Raw genomic sequence first — 12,244 nt, 5'->3', positions numbered from 1 at the left:
AGAGAGTTGTCTCATTGGTCATCATACCACATCTTCTTTTTTATTACAACAAGCCTGTCTGTCTTAAATCTGAAAATTTAACTTTCTCGAGTGCATTCGTCGAATCTATATTTATATGTGCAGTGTAAACTGGAGACAGGGTAGTTGGAAGGTACAACCATCTTAATTCTTATGATATATACTGAACATGAAAACTGGAAAATGAATGCGATATTGGCAACTCGAGAAAAAAAATAGTTTTCAAAAATATTTTATTTCTGGAATTCTGTGTTAATACAGATAATCATCCAGCAATGAAATTAAAATTTTGATATAACTTGTAGTCTTAACAATAATATATATATTTTATATAGGGACACTGCTTGCCTCTCAACATTCATGGTAGAATAGTTATATAACAACATTTGTGCATTTATCACACAAAAATAGAGAAAAAAAATCTTGTAAATACAAAAAATATACACAAGCTGTACAATAAACTTTGGCATCCTTATCTTACAATAATTACCATTCTAACTGCCTTTACATGGCTGCAGTGTTACATTGAAATAAATCTTATAAATAGGACAAAATGTAATACACTGAATCTAAAAATACCATTGATAGTGCAGTTATCAGACTTTAAATCAGTCTATCAAGATACTCATTGTAATTTGGACATTTTAAAAACAACTTTTAATAGAATTTTGAATGAAATTTGATAGTTGTTTATCAAGTTAAAATGTAGATAAGATTTAGCTGTAGAATGAACCTTGGAGTATATCTTGCAAAAAATGCACTTTCAATGGTATATTTAAACACAGAGTAAATTTGGACACTATTTCTAATTTTGACTAATGCAATATTAAGGGAGAAGTTTTTGCAATCTTTAATACAATACAGATCATTTTATTACAATATATTCACAGTTGGTTCATTTGTCAACAAAATACTGACCAACACTTCTCCCTAATACACTTTCTACAATAACTCCCTGGCTTAAATAATGAAGATGATTGGGATTTAATGACGGAAAAATTTGAACAAAAATGTAGATCATGTAGATTAAGATGGACTTTTCTTGGATTTCTCTTTAATGATTGATGAAATACCAAGAAAAATGACAATAATGTGACGTAATCATATAGATTTATCATGGCAGGCTCAAATTTTTTTTTACTTCTAAAGTGTGAGACAGCATCAATGACATTTGTATTACCACCAAAAGGGACAAATTCTGTAAAATCATTAATTATGCCTAATATGCCTAATGGAAGAATTAACATCTGTTTGTGAATTTTATTATAGGCTATTGTGTAACATCCAATATTTCTAGTTTGCTTCACCTATCACTAAAACAAGGCAAGTCAACACTTTTTCTTGTGTGTTTTAAAAAATAAAATTAAAGATAGCGAGGATAAATGATTTCTATTTCAGCTTTCTTTTTCTGCGCCACTTACAGTTAAAATTTTAATACAAAGTTGAAATGAACCAGTAATGCAAGTATTATATGAGAAAGGCTTTCTTTTACTATAAATTGGAGCCTACACCTTGTACAAGATAATTGAAGACTAGAAATTGTTGATGCATTCTGTAAGCCAGTGATACATGTACATGATAACGAAATTCTATTCAAACCCTTTGGTGAAACCTGCTGCCTTTTTACGCTTACTTGTGCATGGGTAACTGTATGAACTAAATATGTACTTGACAGTTAAAATCTTATAACAGACAACCTTGGAATCTGCTCTTATTAAACGTGCAATTATATTTTCCGATTAAATTTTACAAAAATGGACTGTTGTAATCCTTAAAGGTCAAGGAGAAGCTGTAATGATTAAAAATAAATTAAGCATCTACAAAATTTCTTATATGAATAACATAGGGTTCCTAAATGTCCAATGTATCAAATTAAAAAATAAAGAGACTAAAATCAAATTAAAAAAAATAATCTTTTGTTCTATTAGGGACGACATCAAAAGTTCAATGAAGGATAAGAAACTTAATTCATATGTATAGTTTTTTCACGACCCCCCCCCCCCCCCTCCCCTTTTAACTTAATTTGGGAAAAATTGATTGACCAATAAGGATGTATGTAAAATCGATGTCAATTTATACAAAACTTGCAGCAAATTGACCCTCAACCCCCAAACTTTTTAAATTAAGTTTTTTATCCTTCACTGATTCTTTCATGTCGCCCCTTATTTGGTCAGTGTTTGTCTTCCCATCTAAAAAAGCCCTTTAAAGGTCAGTAACCTTGGTGTACCTAACTATAAGAACAACAAAACTATTTCATGTATTCAGACTGGTAATGTATTCTAAGGAGTGAAAACAATGAATGTGAATTACATGCTACCAGCTGTCACAACTTCATCAATACGTCGTTAATGTATAATCCTTAAATAATCATAGGCCCAAAGAGCAGGAAAATATCATGGTCACAGACGATTTATTCATGAATAGAATTTATGAATAAATTCAAAACGTCTGAGAGTATTTATAACCCAAATAGTTGGTGATGAAATCTTGAGGTATAGCAAATTTGTATGATATATATGAATACCATTTGCAAAAGGCAATGTGGATCCAGCTGAGAGTATGGAGCAAAATTTAAATCCATTCTATTTATATTCATTTACTTTTATTATCAATTAAATAATTGCTACCCTGAACATAGGAAAAGGTTATACTAAGTTTCTCTAACAGAATTATATCCTGAATAGCTCCCCCAGCCAACTTTGATTTAAAGTGCAATCATATTTAAAGTCCCAGTATGAGGAAGGAGCGCTAGTCAAAGCAAAATGTGAAATAATTTGTTTCTAGTGTAGCTATGTCATTTATGTAACTGCACTGTGTTGATAATAACATCATGTGGAATCAATTATCTACATATATCCCTGATGAATAGTTACAAGTGTGTACATGTAATTGACAGAATTCATAATTAACTCTATGTATGCCTTGTTACACAAAAGTGTGGATACACATACATGTTGCTATCAAATTCAGAAAGAATGATTCATGTTCCACCCAAGCAAATAAACAATGAAAAAGTTGCCGAACTAAATATAAGTAGAAAAAGATCTGTTGCCCTGGCCTCGTTAAAACAGCAATTGCAGGAGACCGATTTCATTAAGGCTTTACCTTTTTTTCTATATTTAGGGGGCATGTTCTGTATAAAGATATTCTAACAATAAAACTTTGTACTGGACAGGTACGAAAGTTTTTAAGGCCCTTTATCAAAAAATGCAAAAGGAAATGTTGGGTGAAAAAATAACAAATCTGAAATATTTTTTCAAAGGTAGTGGTCAGAAAAACAGGACATAAGCATGCCACAAAATCTGTGATAGTTCAATAAAATAAACTAGCAAAGACCACCGGCCAGCTGTTACCAGGTGCAGTATACATGTATAAACACATTGTCCCCAGGTCTTGATAAAATGTTTATGGTACAAGCATATTGGACCTACATCATAACATGTAATAATAATCTACATCAGATTTTAATGATTTCAAACTACAATGCTTGCATTGAAATTCCACCTGTAAAAATATTAATTTATGCCTCGTAAATCTGAATGTATTCCTTGTAGGACAATTTACATTAAATTCCAAGGTTGTCTATTAAAAACTTTAAATTGGATGTGAGCCACATTAGCTTACCAATGTCACTGTTATTTTAATACTGATTAAAACCTTTCTTCAAGTAAATTTAAATGGGCCATGAACATAATTTGTAAAATGTTATGAGAGATTACAAAACATGGGAAGCTATCATGCTTTATTATATACCAAAATTTTAAACCTACTAAAACCATTTAGTCAACTGAATGTAGGAAAATATTTTTATGTATATCATGTGAGAATAAAAAGGATATATTTTATTGATCATCATTGACATCATAATCTTTAACTCAAACATTTTGATCCAACTTTCTCTTTTATTCATGTCGATTTTTAACATGTACAAGTTCAGTATTCAATAATGGACAATTATTATCTCAATTTTATTTTTACAAAGATACATGTATCACAGTACATGTATCTGACCAGAAAAACTTTTGAAAATAAAAATTTAAAAGCTACTTTATAAGCTACTATTTGTAGATACAATGTACATGTACTTATTCAGTACATTTATATTTTCAATAAGGAACGATTGTTGACTTTAAACAAATTTACATAGATGCATGTATATCTGACCAGAAAAAACATTTGAAGATTGAAATCTTTAAAAGCTACATACAAAATTCAATTTGAAATCTTGTAGATACATGTTGATTAAGATTTAGAACATGTACGTGTTCAGTACATTTATTATATTTTCAATAAAGGACAATTGTTGACACAAAACCAAATTTACAAAGATATCTGACCAGAAAAAGTTTTGAAGATAAAAAATAGTACAGGTAACATTTACATGTTGTTCCCAAGGCAGTTACTGACAAGGTGTTTAATCTACTATAATCCATCATTATAAACGACACAAACGTCCTGAAAGCCTCATAAAAGATGCTACAAATACACCATCAATTCTATCACTACTCTTTATATATTCTTTGAACTCTCATAGACCATACCTTTGTCATGCTTTTTTACCAAATATTGTAATTCATATCCATAAACTGTAATCATGAGGTTTGGATCAACAATGTGTTGCTTATTTCCTGATGAATGTGAAAGTTTGAAGCCTAGTTTATGCAGCTTGGATTAATAACAACAAATAACACAAATTTCTTTTAGTTTACTGAAAAGTTCAATGTCAAATCAATAATTTTGATAACTTTAAATAAAATTTTGTTCAGTAGCTTAGAAATATCAGTACAAACATGTATTTTATTTTTTATTTTTACGCTTGTAAGTGGTCATGGTGGTATGGTATATATATCATGAGCTCTAAACCCCCACCCCACCTTCCAAATTATTTGTCAAGACATTCAAACCAACTGATCACGACTTAATAGTTATTTTTAACATATATATTTAATTTGACCTTTAACATTCACAGTAGCATTTTCTAAAAATCCCAATTTCAAAATTCCAATACCTACATCATTAAACATGGCAAGTTGCAACAAGAGGCTAAATCTCTGCAATCTTTTGTTTGGATCAAAGTCCGATAAATTAGGAGATTCTGTCATATAGGGTCATGAAGACTTTATTATAATAAATAAGTATGATAATAGAATTGATGATGCATTTCATTGATTAGTACAATGTTCAAGTCTATCATGTCTATGCAACAGACAAATATTCAACAAACAAAAAAACGATCATGATCTATACGATATCAACAAGTATAATACATTTAACACAGTAAAAAACACTGCTTGTAATATATTGCAACACGATACCAATAAAATATCACAGTTTGCATAAATTCAATGAAAATACATTATGATCAACTATTTGTTTATCTATCTTGACACCTGGTAACACTTTGGTCTAATCTCTTACTTCAACCTTACACGCTGAATGACTTTATAGGTGTTATTCTTTTGAGGTAAAAGATTTAATTCATGTAACTAAAAATTTATTTAGTTAAATAACATTGAATCCATCTAAAGATTTCTCAACAATTTAATGCAATCAAGGTTGTTTTTAAATATAGGTATTACATTTACAATTGACATGCACTGTATGTTTTTGAAGCAAAATATAATTACTGAATTTCAACGAATTCATTTTATATTCTCAAATTTACGTCATACTTATTGGAAAGAGAAACTACACCATTTTTTTATTTTGCTATTTATGTTAAGTAGCAGCATCATAGAATTTTGCACATTTGTCATTATCACTTTCATTTAACTTTATTCCAACTATTCCTAAATATTCAATAATAGGAGGTTAATAATCACTTGTGATGATCATAATGTACATTTCTACAAGGATAAAAATCAATTTTTCCAATTTTTAAAGGACTGTCAAAGCTAATACTTCTTAATCAATGTTAATGGTATCATTTTGTGTCTATCACATTTACTTTTGTTCTAGAACTATTCCATTTTGTTTAAAGAAGGCAACATATTTTATTGCTAAAGACAGCACCAGAAAATTCTTAAATGTATATATATATATTTATATTATTTACAAAGTCAAGATCTTTTACCAAAGAAAAAACTTCTTGGGGGACTACATGTACAAATGTACAGGACCATATTTATAACATACATTGTACACGTACAAGATGGTTGCTCCAACACAAACAAAAACATTCTGAAATACATTTTTGTACCTTACATGAAGTACCTATTACATCTTAGATCCCCCCCTTTTTTATACTAACATCACCTGAAATCTGTCACTGTTCTCTTAATTTACAAAATATACACTATGACCATGTATATGGTCCCTCTCTTTTTTCTTGTTAATTTTTTCCATTTTTACAATTTTATTCTAATGAAAAATGAGACATACCAAATTAAACATGTTGAACATTCACACTTTTTATTATTTTTTTTAACGGTACATATTAAACATAACATGTACTTTTAGCATTTAATTTTTGGTATGTTTTTACACTGAAGTTTATTCAATCTAATCTTGTGATACATGGAGAGGATCGACACCTGTAGTATCATTGAGAGTCAAAAAAAGCAATTTATTGTAAACATTGTACATATATATGTACCACATTAATAATAACTGTAAATAATAAAAATATACATGATGTAATTACTGAATAAACAAGTCAATAAAATCTTTTTGCTGTAGTTGACCAATTTCAGTCAAAATTTGAGCGAAAAATTACACACGCATATATATAGATGTTCTTAACATAATAATACAAAGACATAAACAAGATGTCATAATAGGACAAATAAATGAAAGACTACATGTACATAGATGTAACATTTAATGTTTGCTACACCAAATCTGTCAAATCATTCACCAATAAATCTCATTTTCACATCAAATACACACAAAAAAATCTTTATCATGTTCTCTGACACAAACTTGTATTCACCCACAAAAAAATTATGACATCCAATTAATATTTTTTGCAGTTATTTGTTTGTTTTCATTCACCTTTCGTCTCTTCATACAGTTTTACATATTTTTTTTACTTAATAAATCTTTCAGACCAAACTAATCAATTAATCCACATTGAAATTCTAAAGGTGTATAAATCCTTTGCAAATATTTTTGTAGTTTTAATACATCCCTTTGAATTAAATGTCTCCAAACAATCTCCATTCGTCACGACACATTCCAAATTCACTATGAGCACTGTAGAAACGAAGATGGACATAGAGGACAGTTTGATGATCCATTCACTTGATAAACATTTGGAAAGTAACTGTAATACTGGCATCCATCAGAATTTAGAGGACTATGAAAGTACACTTGGTCAATTGTCAAATTGCTCAGTTGGTCGAAATGTTGCATTTCAAGATATTTTGCATGTGCTTTTCTCTCCTGTTCCATAAGAACTTCACAGGCAAGTTGGTGGATAAGATTTAGAGTCTGTCTGCGTTCATGTCCCATCAAACATATGGTACTTTCATCGACGACTCGATAAAGCGTCAGTAGATATTCATGTTTCAAATTTTCTTCACCACTAAAATGATTATTTAGATACGACTCAAGTTTCTGTCTCTGCTGATTTAAATCACTGAAATCGATGAAAAACCGAGAACACATGTACTTTTCCATAGCTTGACAGTTTACATTTTCAGCTGGCGTGTAGCTCCGCACCAATAAATTGCAATACTTCAAAAGACCACCTCCTCTTATTTCTTCAGGATTGCGGGTTGCTATCTGTTTCTTATTCAAATGAACCCAAGCTTCTGAAAAGTCACCATATACACTTTCTGCAACAAGAGTGGGATAGAAGTGTTCGCTCATGGGCGCGGACGAAATCTCATAGAAAGTTAATAAACTATCCAAAATGATCTGAAATGAGTCTACACTGAATTCAAACTGCCTTTTCATAGCATCAACAAATTTTAACTCCACATTTTTACCCTTGTTGTTGGAAAGTGAAATTAAGCTCCATCTATCACCGCGTTCATTACAAACTTTTACCATTTTCTGAACATATGCTTCCTTCAAACTGCAACTGCTCATTTTTTCTTTGTTAACTCCATCTGGCAAATAATCCAAGAGACAACCAAGAACGCAATTTTTTATCTTCTGAAGCTCGTTATGATTTGTTAGATCCACACCGAAAATCAAATCCAAGTCATTGTAGGATTTTACGGTTTCGGTACCAAAAATGTAACTTGCTGCACCTCCGTTTAATCTAATGTCTTTTATCGTTACACCTTCTTTAAGCAGTTTCTCTCTTACTGCTTTAACCAAATCCTTCAACTTAATATCCAAAGTTGGAAAATTTCCCCGTCCGTGGATTGGAATCACATCCTCCATAACTTCGTGCAACCGCAAAACTTGTTCATAACACAAAACCTGAAAACGGTTTTCACAACCCATTTTCAAGTGTCACTTTATAATTTCCAACTGAAAACAAAAAACGTTAAATGTAACTTGGATTCGTGGTAAAATGTGAAATGTATGTTCTTACCGAGATTCCCTTCTTTCCCACTGATTGTGTAAGTCAAACTGCAAGTTTAGCAGAATACACACGATTGTCAGACGATTTTATGATATTCATACGCCAGTGGAAAAAGTTAACAGGTTGCTTATTAGAATTAAGAGTTCAAATGAGATTTTGATTATTTTGAAAATTATATTTTAAACCTTTTGTAGTGTTTACGTAAATTACCGACTTAAACCGCTTCAAATTCTATTCTGAATTAATCTGTCACTCGAGAACTTTTTTATTTATCGCATGTCTACGGAAAATCCTATAAGTTTATCGGTTGTGTATTTATAGAGCATTACACTGATTGGTCAATAAATATGTGTATTGACAATTGAAAACCCCGGGAACGGAGATTTCCGTAGACGGAAAGTTCCGGAAAATATTACTGGGTGTTTTGACATGCAATATCAAAACCATTCTAACTTCACATAAGATATTATAAGATTACAAAAATAGTTAAATTCACATACCTCAGAATTTTGACCAGGAAATCCTCAATATGTTGTATACCTAAAAGATAACAAAATGATAAATAAAACGGAAAATTATTTTTAAGTTCTTTTTATTAATATAGATTTATATATATATTATGATACTTTTTTTAAAATGTTCTCCCATACATCAGATAAGTTGCAATTTTATCCAATATATAAATAAATAAATAAAAATAAATAATCTTTATTTCAAGAGGATGTTCCCATTAGTTAAAACTAATCTTCCTGAGAGTCCTCAAAATAATAATAACATAGTTATAAGTACAAACAGTATTATAAAGTTATATTATACACAATATACAATTGTATTGAAATAATAATGAAAAGGCATGATTACTTTCGTATATAATTATTTTTTGACTTAACTAAGAAAATGCAAGACGTCCGATGGAAAAGTGAAGAACTGAACAGTGATAGAAACAATTATTTGATAAATAAGAATAAAATAAACCATGAAACTTAAGTATTCTTTGAAACTTATAAGTAACATTGCGTTTTGTTCTTAGTTTTCCTGACGTAAAAGTTTAAATTAAGAGCGAAAAATGTTAAAGACAATTACTTGATACATACAACTAATTGTATACTACGATAAAAAACACAATGAACAAATGTGTACAGTTATTACTATTTCAGCGTACAATTCAATATATGACGGTGTATAAAGTGCATGCTCTTACTTAAAAAATAGAAATAATTTACCTTCAGAAATTTTTAACGACAGCTGTTGAAAATGCGTGCTTCCAGATAGAAACAGGTTGATCTTCTGTCATTCATAGAAAATTGTATCAATGAATACTGATCAGTGAATTTTCTCCTACGCAAAATATTCAATTTTCAATCGATCAATAATCTCTTTTACGTCATACAACTGATGCTGATGTTGAATTTCCTTATTTGGAAAAATCTATCAATGGAAACAATTTTTGTAGTAACAGGCTAGAATCCTATTGGAGAAACGATTCAATTATCGTAGTCATATTTTAAGATCATTAGACACTACCATAGTGATTTTCCCAGGACTTCAAAGTGGTTTTGAGTTAAATATAGGATTTAATAAATCCCAAGTTAATTACTTCACTGTGTAGTATTTTAAATTGATTTTTATTCTAGTATTGCTAGGTTTTTCACGAACTAAATTTACACACGATAACGTTTGGGAGTAATAATTTGCTTCCGATAATAAAACTTTTTAAAATTTGTCTTATTTGGAACGCAATTTAATATTCATTCCGTTTAACCCAAAATGTTCTAATGATCAATTATTACATCGCATAAAGTTTTCTCCGGTTAAGATAATTTGATCTAAGGGGAATAATTCATGTGTATTTTTCGACTTAAACAACAATAACCATATCAGATAAGAAACTGTAATTTTCAATAGAAGAATCGTGTACAATGATAAGCACGATTTCATATCCGAAATATAGGTAATACAAAAGGAAAGAGGTAAACAAAAGTATGTTAAATGAGTTTGTATTACCGTATTTTGAATACATATAGAAGTCTAATCATTTATCAGTAAAAAAAATGTCAGATTTTTGAAATAATTATTGCCATACAAAAGCAGTGATATAAAATAAACATTTTAAGATTTCAATCCAAACTCATGCATGAAACATTTTCTGAAAGTGTTACTGCAACTGTAAAATTTGAAATAATGACACTTATCTTGTTTTATCAAAACTAATTGCTCTTTGGCAGAACAAGGCCTAGGGAAAACGTAAAATAGTTATGTATAGCTTCTAAACTATGTTTAATAGATAGATGCATAGTTGTCCCATACTTAGACATACGAAGACTCATCTGATATCTAGAACATATACTCAAAGTAGTCGTTTTTCACACCAATTCCGAAACTTTAGTTTTAACTTGAATGCCTTAACAGCCACAAGGGGTTACTTTAAGTGTTCTCACATGCATTATCCGGCTAAAAATGGATTGTATCAACAACTTTTTAAAGACTTAATTAAGCTTTACATGCATGTACTTTTTTCAGTGTTGATGATAACATTCTCGCTCCTTACAATTTCTTTTCATCTATAATCGCTAGCAAAATAATTGACTGAAATCACGGTTTAATCGTCAAACAAGGACTCCAATTCCAAAAGAATTTTTAAAGGAGTCAATTAATAGTTTAAGTCTTTTCGTCATTTCTATAGATTCTATACTGGATATAAAAAAAAAACAATATGTAGTATGATTGCCAAAGAGACAACTCTCCATGTACAAGAGACATAATGACACACAAATTAACAACCGTATATATCGCCGTACGCCCTTCACCAATGAACAAAACCCATGCATACTGCATGGTCGGCTATCATAGGTCCCAAAATTAGGAATATGATAAGAATTCAAAAGAGAAAACTATCCGCCGTATAGCGACTATTTTATGACGCCTTTCACTTCCAAACTAGGTAACAGAATGTTTCTTACACCAAGAACGAAGTCATTGATCATTTTACTAAATATAATTGAATCTATATTTTAGAACCTCGTGCCGATCTCTTTTTAGAGAATGAACTTTCAATGGGGTTTTTTTACGCCGTGTATAAGTCTTTGAGCATAAACAATGCTGTTGTTGTTGTTATTGGTTTTGGTAGGCAGTTTACTTATGTGAGTAATTGCGCCTTAAATTCATATTACATAAATATTATGTATCTATACTTTCAGACCTTAATTTATTTTTAGTATTACTTTTTGGCGAGTAATTATATATGAAACTTTGACGAACAGCCCTGTTCGTCAAAGTTTCATGTAATCACTATAAATGACTGAGTACGACTGAGTTACTAAGAAATATGTATATGTAGAGAGAAAAAACACATAACAAAAAGTACATGCAATAAGGAAAAATGTCTACTTGTATCGTTATCCCTAAATAAAAAGCCTACATGCCATAGTGAAATTTAGTATTCCATTAGCTGAAGAAGAGAGATACAGTTGATCTGAATTAAAAAAAAAAAAAAACATTTCTGTGTTACAGGAATTAACCCGATGTTCAGTGCATGGTTGTCTGTTATTAATGTGGTTAATAATGTTTTTCTTGTTTTTTTGTTTTTATTTATATATGGTTTTACACAAGTCCTATTTGGGACCCTTTATAGTTTGCTGCTCTGTGTGACGCGGCAAAGGAAAGAAATGGCTTCGCGTTGAAGACCGTACTTTTACCTATAGTTTTTTACTTTTACAGATTGTAATATGTATGGAGAGGTGTCTTATC

The 12,244-nt window shown here is 30.2% G+C and overlaps 1 protein-coding gene across 1 annotated transcript; it reads right to left on the bottom strand.

The window, feature by feature from the left end:
- Positions 1 to 234: 234 nt before the first annotated feature.
- On the bottom strand, positions 235 to 9,868 carry LOC134686702 (terminal nucleotidyltransferase 5C-like). The gene is made up of 3 exons (XM_063546385.1): positions 9,721 to 9,868; positions 8,998 to 9,037; positions 235 to 8,442 (listed from the first exon to the last, which is right to left on the bottom strand). The coding sequence occupies exon 3, from the start codon at positions 8,413 to 8,415 to the stop codon at positions 7,204 to 7,206; it is 1,212 nt and encodes a 403-aa protein (XP_063402455.1). The 5' UTR covers positions 8,416 to 8,442; positions 8,998 to 9,037; positions 9,721 to 9,868; the 3' UTR covers positions 235 to 7,203.
- Between the last annotated feature and the right edge of the window lie 2,376 nt (positions 9,869 to 12,244).

The sequence above is a fragment of the Mytilus trossulus genome, chromosome 10, assembly GCF_036588685.1.
Source record: "Mytilus trossulus isolate FHL-02 chromosome 10, PNRI_Mtr1.1.1.hap1, whole genome shotgun sequence".
Taxonomy (NCBI): domain Eukaryota; kingdom Metazoa; phylum Mollusca; class Bivalvia; order Mytilida; family Mytilidae; genus Mytilus; species Mytilus trossulus.
This window is presented reverse-complemented; position numbering and strand designations above follow the sequence as displayed.

What these genes read in the sequence shown, in the direction of transcription:
- LOC134686702 (XM_063546385.1), bottom strand. Translation starts at nt 8,415, where the DNA reads ATGGGTTGTGAAAACCGTTTTCAGGTTTTGTGTTATGAACAAGTTTTG.